Consider the following 19,280-nt stretch of genomic DNA (forward strand, 5'->3'; position numbering starts at 1 on the left):
CATGTGAATTTAAAAAAATATATTATACTTTAAAAAAGACTAATCAACATACTTCAAAAATGAAAAATAGAATTGACTTCAACATCTCAAAATCTCAACATCATCAACATTCTAAAAACATGGCTTTATATGAATTAAACATAAAGCAATTAATTTTCATCTCTCAAACTGCATATACAGCTAACAGAACATTGGATCACAATCACACGATGCAAAAAACAAAACCAACTGAAACATCATCAACATTCTAAAAACAAGGCTTTATATTTATTATCCTCATATTAATTTCATATAAAAACAAGACTTCATACATGATTTTAACATAAAACAATTCCTCAAACTACATATGTAGCTAGCAGACCATTAAATCACAATAATAATAAAAATATCAAAAAACAAAACCAATGACAACATCATCAGCATTTTAACAGCAAATATGAACTAATCACAAAACAATTTCTCAAACTACATATGCATTTCAAGAAACTGTTTTTCAAAATCCGTATGCAACTAGCAGACTAATAAAACTATTCATCAAAATGCCTCTGCAACCAGCAGATTAAAATTCCTCACTCACAATCACAAGATTCTAAACGAAAAACCAAGTACTACAACATCATCAACAGTTCCTTAAAATGCATCTGCGTATGCATCTAAAATTCCAAATACAATATAGCGCAGCCAACCTTAAGTCATCACCTACATTCCAAAATATTGCACTAAAGCATTTCAAAAAGATAGTTTCTAATATGAGATTCATTCAAATTGCAGAACTGAAAACCATTTTCTAATACTAGTGAAGAAGTTTCTTAACCCATTGTATCTTTAAATTATCTGGTAAAGTGAATAAGAGGTCAATTTTTGCATCATCACTGATAATTGCAGCAGCAGCATCAATGACATCCATATCACTCAAACCTTGAATTTTTTGAAGCTCATCAACAATTTTGGCTCTTCGCTCTAATGGTGCATTCTCACTCATTAGAACACATTTCATAGTCTCCAAATGAGTCTGTCATGTCCACAAAAGATTGAAGTGTCCTAGCCATATCTCCCAGGGCTCGTTTGGTACACAAGATTGGCTTGGACTGGCTTGGACTAAATTTAGTATCATGTTTGTTTTATCTAATCCTAGTCTTAGATGGGATTGCTAATACCGGGCCCACCAAAAACACCTCCTTAGGAGGGGACTACTAATCCCATGTGGAAAGGGAGGATTAGTTAGTCCCAATGCTCACCAATGTATAAAATGCATATATTATATTGTAAAATTAATAACATATATTATTATTATTAAACTTACTTACACATATACTATAATGTACATATATACATGTATATACACATAAATATATAATACATGTATATATGTATATATATACATACACATATATACATATATAATATATATAATATACATATACATATATACATGTATATTATTATTAAAATATACCCTTATACACATATACATATTAATATTATAATAATAGCATACGTGTATATATGTAATATATATTATATATTATATATTATAATACATATATGTGTATATATATTATACCCATGTATGTATTATAGTATACATATACACACATATATACACATATGCATTATATATGTATTATATATATTGTAATATACATATATACATATATATATATATATGTATATTATAAATAATATAAACATATGTATGTATATATATATATATATATGTACACATACATGTATATATATATATATAATAAAATACATATATATATATGTATGTATTATACCCATGTATATATTATAATATACATATATACACCTATATACACATATATTATATATGTATAATGTATGTATATATATATTATATATATATATATGTATAATATATATATATATATATATATATATATACATGTATGTGTATATATATATATACATACATATGTTTATATTATTTATAATATACATATATACATGTATATACACATACATGTCACATATATTATAAAATACATATGTACACATACATAATATATGTATTTATACATATATACATATACATAGATAGTTTTGAAAAAATAAAAAAATATAGTCTTAGTCCAAGCGTACCAAACGCAGGATAAGTGTTATCCAACTTAGACCAAGCCAAGCCAAGCCAAGACAGTCCCTAAGCATAGTTCATGCCAAGACAGTCCTGTGTACCAAACGAGCCCCCATAGTTTGCGACCACCTGTCATTTCGTGCTCGTTTATTGGGACGAGTCGAAGGAGGGCACATAGGAGTTTAGGTAATAGGGGAAGAAAAATTGATGTCATCTAGGCCATCCATCTCCTTCAAAGTTAAAAGTATTATTATTAGTAAGATCTTCAATCACTTCAACAGGATGTTAAGCTTATTCTTAACAACTAAAATGAGTTATTAAAAATAGCAACTTCAATTCTCGCAAGTGCACGAACCGTTTATAGTATAGCTTATGTAAATACGAGGTCGATCCCACGGAGAATGGTAACGTGGTTACAAGTTAAACTACTTAGAATTCTGGAAAAACATAAAACTAACTAACTAACTAACTAACACATGGCAAGGTCTAGGACAGAATCCTAGCACCACACACGCACTCGAAATGGGGGGTTTTGTTGTTGAAATGAAAACAAGAGAATGAAATGGAAGTGCTAGAAAGTAACACTGGCAGCAATCAACAAGCTATGAAACAATGATTGAGAAGTGTTAGAGCCTTGGAATCTACCACTAGTCTTCCTATCCAAGTTATGAATGCATAGAAATTGACTCAAGCTCATCAACAATAGATTATCGCATACAAGCCTATGGTATCTAGGTGCAGGATGCATGATTCTCCTAAGGCATGTGATTGTGCATGGTATCTACACAACACATGATCTCTAATATGCAACCTAAGCATGGTATCTACTTAGAATAAAGCATACAAGAGTCATTAAGTTCCTTGAGAATATGATAATCACACAAGTCCTAGAACATGGTATCTGTCCAAGTCAACCTATGGTTATTAACCCCTTGAATGATTCTTAGGCCATTCATGTGTTGCTTGTGAAAGGAGAGTAGAATTGGTGAATCTAAACCCCTTCCCAACCTGTGCTAGATGCATAAAATCCTAGTTAGCTACTCCAAGAAAACATACATCAAGCACATAATAAACTGGAGATTAACAACTTGGCAATGAAAGCAAGGAAATCAATTAACTATGAAATCATCCATAACATTGAATATTCATGACTAGGGCTTCATCCTAAGCCCTAACTAAATGGATTAGTTAAACATAACTATGAATACTGAAAATAAGAAATACATAAATAGAATAAAGAGAATAGAAGAACTAGTTGGTGGCAGCAAGGTAGTTCCCAAGACAGCTCCAAGCTCTCCCTCCTTTGCAGCTAGCTCTCTTCTCTCTTTGTGGTGAATCTGAATGTGTGTATGAGAGTAATGGATGAAGTGAATGTATGTGTGTCACCCTTGAATGAGCTGCAACTCTCTAATTATAGATAGCCAATTCGTCTTCCCCTTAGCTGGTGTAGACAGCCCACCAGAAATCCTGGAAACTGCTCCTTGATTTGTCCAAACATGTTTCCCCATAATTAAGCATGCCTTGTTTTTCTCCTTGAGACTTCCAATGTTGAAATGCCTCCCTAATTTGCTCAACATGTCAGGTCTAAAGTCAGGTACAGCTGAGTTGAGGCACATGGCTCAAAGGAGGTGTCCTCCTAAGCATGGTTCAGTGTTTGACGAGCTAAGGACTCTAGATATGTTCAATTGGGCTGAAATTTGGATATGTTATACTAGACACCCATTGGAACGACTTCTATGAAGGACATCTCCTCATCTGAGTTGTGTAAGTTGCTGAACTGAGGCTTGCAAGATGACCTACGAAGCTGGACTAACAAGGAGTGTGACCCAAATTGGGTCTGTCTTTAATCTTATATTCCTCTTGTGCCAATCAGCCCTTAACATGCATGGATTGTATCAAATGTGATCTCTTGCTGCCTTAACCTACAGAACACACAAACATAGGTAAGTGACTCGAAATAAAGAGAAACTAAACAAAATTACTAAGTAACGAAGGCATGCAAATGTGTGAAATTATGAACTTATCACATGACCTTCAGCTCCTTTGCCATTTGCTCAATCTTTCCCAAAAACTTCCACTAGAGTATCATAATGAGGAAATGGTTTGTTTCTTAATCCTTTTGCAGAATTATGGACCTAATTTTTTTTTTTTTTCATGAAATTAGATGCCAATAATAATAATAATAATTGACGATGACAATTATGAATACAATTTGGCTTCTTTTAACCCAACCATCAAAGACTTGTTTCTCACATACCACCATTTTTTCTTCATCATTCCATGCAAAACCACTTGAGTTGGTGAGCATGTCAGAGATGGCTAGTGTTTGTTTCTTCAATGTCTTGACACGAGACTCAATGTGAGGAACTACTTTTAATCCACATCCAGGTAACTTTTGTTCCATAGCCTTTTCTAGTCGTCCCAAATATCCATATCTGAACTCATTGTCAACCTTCCAATAGCCACCAACACATAATTCATTTAAAGCCTCAACTAGAGATGCATCTTCGATAGGGGTCCAAATGTGCTTATCCTTTTTATTCCCTCCAACAGTAGTAGGCGTTGAGTTCATACCCAAATCCATCCTATATGCACAAGAAAAATTTGAACATAAACATGTAAAATTAACATACAACCAACAAACAAACAAAGTCTTATGTTGTAAACAATTTCTATAGAAGCTTTCTAGAAGAGCTCATTGATATAGAAGTGTGTTTATTCTATCAAGCAAAAAGTGTACTGGAAGTAGAGTTAGATGAAAAGAAGGTGGTAAGGGTGCAATAACTGAACAAGCCAAAAAAGAAAAAGAAAAAAATTAGAATGAATGTTGGCAAATCAATATGACAAATACATGATCACACAGCTTGCAAGCACATCACACAATTCACATCTTATACATAATCTTGTAATTACTTAAGACCAGTCACTTGATAATTCACTTTAAGTTCTAAACCTTGAATTATAACATCAAAAAAAAAAAAAAAAACAACATCATCAACATTCCAAAGTTTAATGTCTACACATATCCATCAAAAACTAATTTTCAAGATATAACATTCAACCAACCTGAAGCCCTTATCCCCATTGCAAAATCGACCTAGAAAAAGGTTCTTCTCCATTTCAATTGCTGATCTTGGGTTCCTATTTTCTCTCCATTCATTGAACATATGATTGGCTAAGTTTGCCCTCCAAACAGCCCATTCTTCCAATGAGTCAATGCTAGTGATAACATCATCTTCTTCTTGGTTGTAGATATTTTCGTTCAACTCATTTTCTTTGGGATCAATAGTCATTTCTCTTCTTATAAGGTTCCGAAGAAGACAACAAGCTATAATAATCTGGCATTATGTCTTCACTGGAAAAAATGAAGGACTCCTCAATATTGCCCAACATGACTTAAGTAATCTAAAACACCTCTCTATTACATTCCTAGCCGAAGAATGCTTCATGTTAAAAAATTCTTTAGGAATGGTAGGTTGATATCCATCTCTCCAATCATTTAAATGATATCGCTGCCCTCTGTACAGGGCAAGAAATCCTTCTCCAAATTTGGATATCCAGCATCAACAAGGTAATAATTTCCTATTTAATAAAATTATAATTGTAACTATTATTGTTGATAAAAATATTTAAAAAAAATATTATATACTAAGGACTTTAATAATTTAATTAATTCACTCAATCATCTCTTACCACGAGGGACCCTTAACCCATGTCTTCTACTAATTGCATCACGAAGTATTCGAGAATCTGTAGTAGAACCCTCCCAACCAGGTAATACATATATAAATTGCATATCTTGGGAGCATACTCCCAAGACATTTGTAGCAATCTCATTCTTTCAAGTTCGGTACCTAGGCTTGTTAGCTTCTGGCACATGTAATCTAATATATTTCCCATCCAATTCTACAAGATTAAACAATTTATAAGCAAAATTTATTTATTATTTTTCATATAAGAATAAAGACTTTTGGCATATTCATGATTTGCCTTAAACCATTTCCACCTCTCATCTGTAGAGTTCTCATGCACCAATTTTGGTGTTTTTAACAACTCATTTTGTAGACATAAAACTGCCCCTAAAACTACATTAAAATATCTACTAATGGTTTCCCCATAACAGTAAAAATCATTTTGTATGACTCTGTTCTTCTTGTGATGTGCCAATACATTTAAAAAGACAGCTACCATTTCATCTACGGAAACATGTCTTGTATCATGGAGTCTGTTGGCTTTGCAAATCTCACGGCCTGGTGCTCCCGGCCGAGGGGATTCGCGTCAACACAAGTCGTCCTTCTCTGGTGCAGTGCGATTGCGCAAGGGCGTGCCAGCACGGTTTACCGTGCGTTTGAAGATGATGCGATTGGGTGAATAGATGAGTTGTGCGCCTGTTTAAGTCTAACTTCTAATTAGAGCGATTGTGGCCGAGAGAGGAACTGATCTCGGCCGTCAGGTTCATGGCCTGAGCTACAAGGCCGTTAATGGTGGTGTTGATGGTGGGTTTTTAGGTGATGCTCCGGCGCGTTGCTGGGTTGCGACGATCGTATGATATATGAGATGAACGAAAGAGTAACAAAGGTGGTGCTCCGGCGCCTTGAAAATCAAGGGTTGTATGATATATTGATGAATGGATTTTCCTACAAACTGTCACTACTCCTAAGAAAGCTCGTAAAAGTATTGAAAATGCATTACAATAGGATAAATGACAGGAAGTAAATGACAGGAAAATATAATCTGCTCCGTGAGAGGCTTGTGTTTGGTGTTGAACCCTTTAAACGTAGATGGAGCCTGGTATTTATAGGAGAAGTCCTGAAGAAACAGCAAGGCTGAAAAATTTGCATGATGAGGTTGATCAGAGCTAGTGGGTAGTCGAGTTGACATTTGGGAATGTGAAGCAAGGTGGTGTGACCCCCAAAAATCTCGGCCGCCGCCCTGATCGTGGGTTCTGCATCTTCGGGCTGGGACTTGGAGGAGCATTTAATGCTCTGGTCTAACGGTTGGTGACTTAATCTTACAAGTCGTAAGATTTTCGCACCTAATCACCCTGATTTTGCTCACCATACCCTGACTTCAATCACTTCCCCTTTTGCACATTAAATGCTCTTACATGAATCGTGGGTCTTCTGCTGTAGTCAGATGCGTTATTTCATTAAATGAAGCGAGGGACCTTGATGCCACTTGACTTTCCTATCTTGACCGTGCATCTGAGGAGTTATCACTCTCTTCGTCCTCGGCCGAGCTCACCGAGGCCATGCTGGCTTTGCCTTCACAGCTCACCTTTGTCTTTAACGAAAGAAAGCGAACAACGACTTGCCACGTTCGGCCGTGGGTAAGCGCTAGGGCCAAGAGGAAGTTCCTTCGGTCAGCTTCATCGGCCGAGATTTATTAGGCACAAACAGAGTCTACCAGTGGCTCTTAGCATAGAGCATAACTTGGAGAATGTATGTAAATCCATGCGGAGTTCGTGTACACATCTTCTATCATTCTCATATATCATGTGATTCATATTTCCAATTCTCTGAAAATCATTATTTCTAGGTCTTGATCTCAAGAGGTACTTTCTATAATGCCTTTCCATAATGATATACATTACAATGTAAAATATGATCATAATATTAGACAAACACCTAATAGAGTCCAACATTAGAAGAGTCATTTTTCTCTTTGACAATGTTATATGCACCATAACTACATAATATATCATTAATAACATAACCAATTAATAACATAATCAATTATAGCAAGAAAAGAATACCATCAATCAATAAGAAACCTAGAAAAAAAAAAAACGTAAAAACATCAATCCATAATTAAGCAAAGTTTATTAGTGTGATTTGGGTAATTGGCATCATAATCCACCACCCCACAGACACCAAATAAAAAAAACCTCTATCAACCTCTAGTCTTACCTCAATCAAAATTTCAGACGGTGTATTATAACAAAATACATGTTAAACCCAGAAAAATAAAAATAAAAAGTAGAAAGACATCAAATAATCCAACTATTACACCCAAAGCTCAAGTCAATTCATATAATGAAAATTTGGGTGCTCATGTAGGGAAAAAAAGGAAGAAGAAAAATAAACATGGAAAATATTGGGTGATGAATAGAAGTATAGTACTCACCTTGTTTGAAGTTGCTCTAAGGATGAGAATGTGAAAACCTGGGTGAGGTTGAAGTTTTGCCTTTTGTAAACAGAGTTATGAGAAATATATGGGGAAATAGAACGTTGCTGGGAGGATTTTAAGAAATATGAATTAAAAAAACAAAAAAGAATACCAATAGTTGTTGGATAAAACTGTAATTATAAATTATTAGTAAGGATAAATTAGTCAGAAAAAAGTGCATTTAATGCTGGCCTTACTTTCCCATGAGAAGGGAAAGTAAAACCCAAATTGGAAGGATGGCTTCACTTTCCCTCCTACTTTCCCATGTGCCAGGCAACGATTTCCCATGCCTAACTTACCAAACATGGGAAAGCAATTGATTTCCCATCCCCAAGATTCCTTTCCCATGAACCAAACGGGGCCTAAGGGTGTAAAGAAAAATCAAAATCCTAAAATTTTGGAGGTTTTTAAACAAGTGAAAATTAATATACCTCTTTTGAATGCTATAAAACAAATTTTGTCATACTCAAAAAATTTAAAGGATTTATGCACTATCAAAAGAAAGCACAATGTTGATAAGACCGCATTTTTAACTGAAAATATAAGTGCAATTTTTCAAACTAATACTCCACCCAAGTACAAAGATCCAGGTTGTCACACAATTTCATGTATTATTGAGAATTTAGCATTGAGCAAGCTTTATTAGATTTGGGTGCTAGTGTTAATTTGTTGCCTTACCCAGTTTATAAGCAATTGGGTCTTGGTGAATTAAAACCCACCTCAGTCACATTGCAATTAGTTGACCGTTCAGTCAAAATCCGAAGAGGTATTGTGGAAGATATGCTGATTCAGGTAGACAAATTTTATTTTCCAATTGATTTTATAGTTTTGGATACTAAACCAGTTGGGCATTCCAGTTCTCAAATTCCTATTATTATTGGAAGAACTTTTCTTGCTACATCTAATGCTCCTATAAATTGCAGGAATTGACTTATGCAACTATCATTTGGGAACATGACAATGGAACTCAACATACGCAAGCAGCCTGCAAACAATGAAAATGACAAAGAAGTTTACATGATCGAGACAATTGTTCAAAATTGCTTTAAGTCTTCTTTTTCTTCTGATCCTTTGCAAATTTGTTTGGTAAATGGGGATTATAATTTTGCACAAGATTTTGAAGTACAATATCTTTGTTCTTTCACTAGTAAAAAATAACCCTTGCGCGACGAAACTCCAAACTTTGTCGCTCAAAGTCTTACGAGACTAAATTTTGCGCAACGAAACACACATCGTCGCACAAAGTTACTTTGCGTGACTACAAAACATCGTCGCTCAAAGTGACTTTGCGCGACAAAACACTAAACTTCTGCACGACAACAAAACATTGTTGCTCAAAGTGACTTTGCGCGACGAAACACTAAACTTCGTTGCACAAAGTCTTGAGCGACGAAGTGTGTTTCGTCGCACAAAGTCAATACGAAATTAAATAAAATTAAAAAATTATTTTTTAAAATCTTTGCATGACTTTGCACGACAAAACATAAAATTCGTTGCATAAAATCTTGAGCGACGAAGTGTGTTTCGTCACTCAAAGTCTTTACAAAAATAAATAAAATTAAAAAATTATTTTTTAAAATCTTTGCATGACTTTGCGCGACGAAACATAAACTTCATTGCACAAAGTCTTGAGTGACAAAGTGTGTTTCGTCACACAACGTCTTTACAAAAATAAATAAAATAAAAAATTTATTTTTTAATATTATTTTGGAGACTTTATGATATAATTTTGGCTTAATAAATATAATTTCACTTGTTGTTACATTTTATTCTCACCAACTGGACTTATGAATTTTCTATATTAATTTGGTGAACTTATTAGGTGAATTTATCTTTTGTAGGAAGTTGGAAAGCCAAAAGATGAAGACATGCATTTGTCTAAGTTCAAGCCAGGCGTGAAGAGAATTGTTGGTGGATTTTATTGAAGAATTGATTGTGAGATTATTGTGATTATAAAGAAGGAGAAGAGAAGACAAAACTGTTGAAGTTTAAGAGCCTATTTCATGTCATTCATAGCCATTTAACGCCCACTACCTTACCGTTATTTATTTTCCACCAACTGTCCACCATCATCACATGTTTAATCCAATTAATCCCTCACTTAAACCCTTCATTACCCATCACGAATGTATTAACTTCCCAATCACCTCATTGACTACTATAAATCACCCATCAACTTATTTGGCAAGGGAACCTCTACGACAGATTTCGTTATCCATTTCATTCAAAATTTAGTTATGTTTTCCTTTGTAATGAGTTGCTAGAACTCTAGCTAAGGCTAAAGGGAATGTCCTTTGAGTAAGTTTGTGAATTGTTCTTTAATCCAATATACGGTATGAATTGCTAAATTCTTTTATTTTTGGTTGTTCAATATTTTCATATCCTTTTATTTTGATTGATGTTAAGTGCTACTATCTTTTCATGAGTTCAATTATATTTTTCTCATTGTTAAGAATTGACTTAGCATGCTTTTAAATTAAAGGGTTAATTACTGTAGACGTCCGTGAACTATGGCCCCAGTTGCAATTGGGTCCGCGAACTAATTTTTGTGCCAATTACATCCTTTAATTAGACAATTAGTTGCAATTGGGTCCTACCGTCCAATTCTGTCAATTTATCCGTTAAAATGAGGGGTAAAAGAGTCCTTTCGGGTTAAATAAATAATATACAGTTTGTAAAACTGAAAAGAAAAACTAAAAAAACTGAAAAATAATAATAATAATAATAAAATAAATAAATAAACTTAAAAATAAAAAATCCAAATCCAAATTCCTCTCTCTCTCAGCTCTTCCTCTCTGTCTATCCCTCTCTCCTGCAACCCATTCCCCCTCCTCCTTAGTCCACCCCCTCAAAACCCAAATCAAATTGCAATTGCATGTTTTTTTTTAAAGTTTTTTTTTTCACCTTCGTCTCTCTCGATAGACTTGGTGCGGATGGATATGTGGGTTACGGCAGGCAAAGAACTTGGTGACGAAGACGATGGCGTGGCCTTGACGAAGAGGGTGGTGTGGCCTTGGCAACGAAGATGAAGATGACGAATCTAGTGTGGGGCTCGTCGGATCTGGAGAGAGGGAGGTTCTCAAATTAAGTTCTCAATACCCAGAAAACGATGGCTGGCTATTTCTCTTACTGGAACATTTCCACTTTTACTACATGGAATAACAGAGCTATATGAAAAAGGAAATAACTTGAAGAGTCAATTGGAAGGGGAAATCAGAAAAATATACGCGGGACTGCGACAAAATGAACTTTTGTTCACTTTCTTTCACACAACATGCCGTCAGGATTCATCTCAAGAAGTTTCAATTATTTTTCAACCTTCCAAGAATATACTGGAACAATGATCTGACTATGTTCGGTCCAAATTAGAAATGAAACTTCCCACACATACGGAGTAGCAAGAGAAGCCCAATTTACCTTTGCCAACTTTACGACATCTTGGGCAACATGCTTCAGATTCTTGTGCCTCATATTTGGATCGAAAGATCTATACTCTTTCCTTGATTGAGTTCTCAAATTAAGTATTGATGTACAAAATTTAATAGCCACTATTTTCTTCAATTAATTAATCAATGGCTATTTTATATACATGAACTGAGCAGAGGAGAAAGAAAAACATTTGATAGGTAAGTGGTGGTCGGTAGACGATGGTTTGGAGACACAACGAAAGAGAGGGAGAGACAGCGAAAGAGAGAGGGAGAGACAGAGCGAAAGGACGCTTTTACCCCTCATTTTGACATATAAATTGACAGAGTTGGACTGTAGGACCCAATTGCAACTAATTGTCGAATTAAAGGATGTAATTGGCACAAAAATTAGTTCGCGGACCCAATTGCAACTGGGGCCATAGTTCACGGACGTCTACAGTAATTAACCCTAAATTAAAAGATTAGATATTAAGCAACTCCATTTTCTGAACAATCATTAATAAAAGATAACATTGAAAAAGTAAATTGGTTTTAATTTCTTTATCTTCCGGTTAAAGTTTCTCAATGATAATTTTAATCGAGTTTAATTTGGATTAAAGAGCATGAAACATATTTTGCTTAAAGAATTGAACCTTGATGCCTTAGCATTTCCATTATTGATATTTCATTTTTAAACTCAATCTCTACAATAATCAAATCAAATTACTTGTCCATTTTGCTTGTCACTTTTATTTTGGTACTTTTAATTATTTCTTTGTGTGCAGACATTTGCCTACCTGCTCTTTGAGGATACGATACTTGGACTTCCAAGATTATTACTACGTGTGACTACTTGCACTCGGGTAGACGTAACATAAAGCAAGCATACTATGTCACATGTCCACATCCAGCCAACCGCCACCGCCGGCCAGCCACTCGTCGACCACCCGCCGCCGCCACTGCGGGACGCTTGCCACCAGCCACCAGCTGTCGCCCGCAGCCAACCACATGTCGTCGGCCACCACCGCCTGCAGGGGACTAACTCCGTTGCCCTTTATTCACCTTTAAAAAAAAGATTTTGTGTCATTGAAGGGACTCAAACCTTGACCCTCAAGGGAGGACTCACAAACCACTGCACCAAACTTGATATTATAATATTTATTCAGTTATACAATATTTACATAAACAATCAATAATTTCAAAAAAAATCATTTCAACATATTTTCACACAAAAATTGCAAATAAAAACAGAAATTGCAACAAAAATATAATGTAGATATCAATTATGTTAAAAACAAAAACAAAAACAAAAACAGCAACAAAAACAAAAATTAATTTTATAAAAGCAAAATGGAGGAACCAATATGAAAGTACTGAAACAGAAACTGCAATGTAGAAGCGGAAATTGCAATGCAGAAACAGAAACTGCAATGCATAAATGGAAACTGCAATACAAAAATGGAAACTGCAATGCCAAGTCTGGGCAAAAAAGCTCAACTCTAGAGTTAAACAAAACAAAACAATTTTTTTTTTTATTCAAGACATGTTGGGAGAGGGGGAATCAGACTGAAGACCACCTAGAATGTAAAATAGGTTATTCATGTTTCTATTTTCTACATTGCACGTTCTATTTTCTGCATTGCAAGTTCCGTTTTCTGCAATGCAGTTTCCGTTTTCTACAATGTAGTTTCTGTTTTCTACAATGTAGTTTCCATTTTCTGCCTTTCAGTTTTCGTTTTCAACAAAGAGCGAAAAGAGATATATGCATACGAAAGCATCAGTTGGCTCGTGATTTTGAAACAAAGAGCAAAAAGAGATATATGCATACGAAACGCAAGCAACCTCCAAATAGTAAACAGCTGCATAATCCAATTTCCGCAAAATTAGCCAACATGGCAGTTAATACATAGCAATATATATCATCATATTGATGAAAACTATACGAATTCCACATTTACAATGGGTATTTAAATGAACTGAAATTAATACAAAATTTGACTCAACTATACCACATTATCCATCATTTCCTTCTCTACCAATTTCTCAAATTTCTCAGCAACCAATCTACAAAGAATGAATAAGAGAGAGAGAGAGAGAGAGAGAGAGAGAGGAGCAAAAACTTACAAGGGTGATCATCTCTTCAAGAACAGAAGTGACTTGGTCACCACTTTTGAGAAGAGCTTCATACTGCGCAGTGTCCAATTTTGAGTTGCCTTGCTCTTGGGTAGTTCTACTCTTCTTTTGCCCACCAATCTAGGTAGCCTCTACTCTTTAAATTGGTGACGTTGAAGGCCAAGGAAAGAGTAAAAATCCAATTGTAATTACCAAAACTGCAATGTAGTTTGTGCAAAACTGCAATGTAGTTTGTGCAAAACTACAATCTAGAACTTGTATAAAATTTCACTGAACTAAAGCTTAAATGGAATTGCAAAATGGTACTTAAAATATTATATGACAGTGATGGCATCAACCATTTCCAAATCAAGACAAATGCATAATAAGTTAGCTTTATAATAAGAAGTTGCAGCTAAATTAGATCATTGCCTGACATACATGCATACATATATTTGATCACAAACTCTCACATATCAAAGAACCCTAAGATTAAAGTCGTCCTTTCACTTTAGAATTTTGAAAATTAAGTTATATTTTGGGACAGGATGTTACAACATACATGAATTCGATGGTCCAACAAGTATCTATGATTACAGTTCATTTAGACAATTTTCTATTCTTCCCTTATGAAAAGAAATGTTGTAGCAATAGGAAGCAGCTCCATAAACCAAGAAACAAGTCAATACTATAAGAGTACAGACTAATAGTGTAGATATCAATAATGTAAACAAAAACAAAAACTATAAATAAAAACAGAAATTACAAACAAAAACAAAGACAAAGACAATGAAGATATCAATGATGTAAACAAAAACAAAACAAAAATGGAACAAAATTAAAACTACAACTACAAAAAAAAAAAATTAACAAAAACAAACACACACACAACCTAATTTTATAGAAACAAAAACTGCATTGCAAAGTATGGGAAAAAATAAATATATTAATAAGTGAGGAACAAAATGGAAAACCATGATGAAAGTACTAAAACGGAAACGGAAACTTTTCTACGTTGCAGTTTCCGTTTTCTGCATTGCAGTTTCCATTTTCTACAATGCATTTTCCGTTTTCTGAAATGCATTTTCTATTGTCTGTAATGTAGTTTCCGAAAAAAAGAAGAGAAGATTTTGTAACATTGAAGATCACCCTTCATCTCTGAGAACTTGATTGAGTATAAAAATGTTGTTTCAGGTGAAAATTAGATAGACTTCTTCCTAAAATCCAATCGTCATTGGGGCTTAAAAAACTCAACTTAAACAATCAGGCAATTTTTGATCAAGTTGCAACCACACTAACAAAAAAACAAAAAAACCAAAAAGCAAAGCCATCATGAAAACAAGCAACTAAACAAAATCAAAAAGACATACTATTGATGACACAATCGTATAATTTCCATTAACTTCAAAAATCATACCAATATCCAATGATAAAAAAATTTAGCCAATTAAAATTAAATGGAAACTGCAATGCAGTGTGTAAAACTGCAATCTAGTGTGTGAAAAATAGCAATGCAACACATGTCTAGAAATTCACTAAACTATCTCTAACATAAGCAACCATAAACTAAAAAGGAAAAGACCTTGTTTTTCTTTTTGGGTACGAGGATACTAAAAGTCACTAAACCAAAAACACCAACCGAAACATAACACAGACTGAATTTATTGCAAAGACCTTCACTGCACTGGAACAAGAAGACTAAGAAATTGACAAAAAATTTTTCCTTCAAGCATTCTAAAACCAGGACCAACATTGATGATAAACAGGCTAATCAAGGTCTGCCTTGTTAACAACATTTTTTCATGGCGTCACAATTCTGCCATCAACAATAAAATTTCTAAAAATCCAAACATTTTTAGACCAAAAATATGTTAACTTTTAAGACTTACCTCAGGATAATTGCACCAAAAAGTAAAAATCAATCCACAATAAAAAGCAAAAACTACAATGCAGTTATTATTTTATAATAAAACTTACAAGGAACACTAAGACACTACCAAAACCACTGCAAAATAAAATTTAATAAACTCGTAGAAATAACACAAAAATCTGGTATGCCAATACCATTCATTCATCCATATCCCCCTTCAATCCACATTCTTGTTTGTTTAATTTGGTTTCTTTCATGGTGAAATTGATTGGGTGTCGAACTAAGCAAAATTTATCCAAGTAGGGAAAATAAAACAAAATATATAGAACATATGACATAGTGGTGCTTCATTGACACTCCACCAAACCCAAATCAGTTTTTGTTTCTTTCTTATTATCAAGCTCTTTCACAAAACCTCCATGTCAATCTAATAACAAATTTGCAAACTACAAAATTATAAGTATAGCTAATCATCCAAATAAAATGGAACCATAGTTAGCCCAGATAACAAAACTATTGTTAATCACTAACAAAAAAGCACCTCCAAACTCAAATCTTATCACAAAAGGCAAAATGAGAACAAAATCTACATCAAATACTTCAAAATCAACTTCTCAAACCAAAACATAATTACAAAATTGAAATAAGAATCTGATCTAGAAAACACATACCTCACTAGATGAAAAATAGAGCTTCGCGTGAGAAGAAGGAAGATGAGAGAAAGGGTGTCGTCGTTGATGGAGCAAATAAGGAAGAGGAGAGAGAGCAGGTGTCGTCGTCGTTGATTGTGCGAAGAAGGAAAAAGAGAGAGAGAGAGAGAGAGAGAGAGGTTGAGATCTGGTTTTAAACAAAAGGGTAAAATTGTATTTTACCTTTATAATTTAGAACCCAAAATCCAAACAGAAATACTGTTTGTCTCAAATACCAAGCTTGTCCGTACAATCAGGCTAACCCGTGGCTCAAAACATCATATCAATCTTGGGCCAGGCCAATTTTACAATGTTAGTCCAAATACTTTCTGTTGGGAAGGGCATGGCCAATCACCGAACTGGATTCAATAATGTAAACTACAAACACACAAGCTGATGAAACCGATAGCAAAAGTGAGTGGTAAAATAGCAGTCACAAAGTTTCCCATGGTAAATTACTCAAATGTTCCTCAAATTTATACCCAATTTACATTTTGGTCCCTAAACTAAATTATTCATTCAAATGGTCCACCAACTCCTTATTAATCGGCGCTTCATAACGGTATGACCAAAGCGCCGATTAATAAAAAGTTGGTGGACCATTTTAATGAATAATTTAGTTTAGGGACCAAAATGTAAATACGGTACAAATTTGAGGACCATTTGAGTAATTAATCCAAGTTTCCCACATAAAAATTTAGGTTCATAAGTATTCAAGGTACAATTAATCCAACTAAAGCAGGTTCTTGTCAGGCCATCTCCAACCCAAGAGGCTAAACCCAAAATATCCCAAATTATTGCCCAAAATCTCTCCCAACCCAAGAAAATAAAGAGGCCAAAATTTGGGAAAACCCAAACTTGGACCCAAATACCAATCCAAGTATTGCCTGGACCCAAAATTATTCAGTGGAGCCCACCAACAGATGGCACAGCCCATGTGCATTAGAAAAGACACTGGGACCCGCCCTGCGGCTCGCTCTTGCGACTTTGTCTGCTGACCTAACAAAGACCTTGCAACGTGTCGGCTCCTACTGAAGTTACTGTTGCAATTCAAATTTCTTTTTCTTTTTTTTTTAATTCTAATAGTAACTTTAAAAAAGAGATTGGGGCCAACGTTGGTGGCTTTATTTGTTGCACTGCCACATGTTGGCTCTAGTTGAAGTTGCCGTTGCAATTCAAATTTTGCTTTTTAAAAAAAAAACTTATAATAGTAACTTTAAATCAACGATTTGAATTAAATCTAAGCTATTTTAACGGTAAAAAAATAAAAACAAATCCAATAGCTAAAATTTAAATCTAATGGTCAAAATAATATTTTAAATTAATCCAAATCAGATCCAACCCCAAAACTCACTCCAAACTCTATAAATACTCACCCATTTCTCAATTAATCTACCAAAAACAATTTTTCTATTTCTCAATTTCTTTTTCCTTTGTCAATTTCATCAATCTCCTTTCATTCTCATACTTTTGATATCATTTCAACCACATCTTCTTCTTCATTCTCATACTTTTCATATCATTTGAAGCTTTCAATGGATAACCATGGCAAGGCCATCTTTTCCTTTATGTTTGATGATGATTCAGATGATGAGGAACATCATCAAAGAGTGATACAAGTCATTATCCACCATACTTCACTAGAGAATGAAGCCACCAAACATGGTGGGTCAATAGTCGATTGTGAGTACAAGAACCATGAGAGGGAAGATCGCCATCGCAATCTCATGTTCGACTACTTCGTTGAAAGGCCACATTTTAATACTATGGACTTTCGCAGGTGGTTCCGAATGCGGAAAAAGTTGTTTTACCGCATCTTGAATAATGTTGTCAACCACGAGCCATACTTTCGCCCAAAAAAGACGAGCTCGGCCGACAAGGGCTATCCCCTGAGCAAAAGTTAATCGATGTCTTTCATATGCACGTATGGGGATGCTCGGCTGACGCGACCGACGAGTACTGTAGATTGGGTGAAAACACAGCTCTTGAATCACTCCGTAAGTTTTGTTGCGCTGTTAAAGCCGTGTATGGCCAATGGTACCTCAGATCTCCAAATCCAGCTGACCTTTACAAGCTATTGCACAAGGCAAGTAGTCGAGGATTCCTAGGCATGTTAGGAAGTCTTGATTGCATGCACTGGGAATGGAAGAACTGCCCATCTTCTTGGGCAGGCCAGTTTATCGATCACAAAAAAAAAACCCATTGTTGTGCTAGAGGTCGTGGGCTCATATGACACATGGATATGGCATGCCTTTTTTGGAGCCGCTGGATCCAACAATGATATCAACATTTTAGCTCGTTCTTCATTGTTCAATGATGTGGTACATGGAGTGGCTCCTCATGTTGAATATATTGTCAATGGGGATCTACCCCCGTTGGGCTACTTTGGTGAAGACCACCTCTTCTCCTGATAACCCGAAGAAAAGGCTTTTTGCACAAATGCAAGAAGCGTACATGAAGGATGTTGAAAGAGCATTTGGAATACTACAGGCTCGATGGGCTATTGTTCCGGGCCTTGCACGTATGTGGTGCAAGGATAACCTCCACTCAATCATGATGACATGTATAATTTTGCACAACATGATTGTGGAGGATGAGTACGAATATGTTGAAGAGGAATCTGATGATGAGGATATGTGTCCAAAACGATCCAGGAGGGCCAGAGCAAGACAATATGAGCTGGAACCAAGCATTACATACGAGTACCACCAAGATAGGCAAACTCTCTCTGATTACATGATTCGTCATAATAGAGTTCGATCTCCACATGTGCATCAGAGTCTCCGACTTGATTTGATTAATCACCTTTGGAGGAGCTTTGGAGATGGTGAATGAGGTCGACAATTGTTTCAATCCTCCTTTTGTGTTTTAATTATCTTGTGTGTGTGTTTTTTTTTTATGTTGTGTGTTTTCTTTTGGAATAAAATTATATGTAT

The 19,280-nt window shown here is 34.9% G+C and overlaps 1 protein-coding gene, 1 long non-coding RNA gene and 1 pseudogene across 2 annotated transcripts; 1 reads left to right on the plus strand and 2 right to left on the minus strand.

Annotated features, from left to right (window-relative positions):
* Positions 1 to 793: 793 nt before the first annotated feature.
* Positions 794 to 5,391, minus strand: LOC148295565 (uncharacterized; annotated as a pseudogene).
* A 6,987-nt stretch (positions 5,392 to 12,378) lies between these two features.
* LOC110751658 (uncharacterized) lies at positions 12,379 to 16,482 on the minus strand. The gene is made up of 3 exons (XR_002525892.2): positions 16,327 to 16,482; positions 13,798 to 13,942; positions 12,379 to 12,735 (listed from the first exon to the last, which is right to left on the minus strand). It is a non-coding gene; the product is annotated as an uncharacterized LOC110751658 (long non-coding RNA).
* Positions 16,483 to 18,669: 2,187 nt separating this feature from the next.
* On the plus strand, positions 18,670 to 19,179 carry LOC148295566 (uncharacterized). Its single transcript, XM_088250523.1, has one exon. The coding sequence runs from the start codon at positions 18,670 to 18,672 to the stop codon at positions 19,177 to 19,179; it is 510 nt and encodes a 169-aa protein (XP_088106649.1).
* Positions 19,180 to 19,280: the final 101 nt, after the last annotated feature.

The sequence above is a fragment of the Prunus avium genome, chromosome 3 (assembly GCF_965620075.1).
Source record: "Prunus avium chromosome 3, drPruAviu1.hap1.1, whole genome shotgun sequence".
Lineage (NCBI taxonomy): Eukaryota > Viridiplantae > Streptophyta > Magnoliopsida > Rosales > Rosaceae > Prunus > Prunus avium.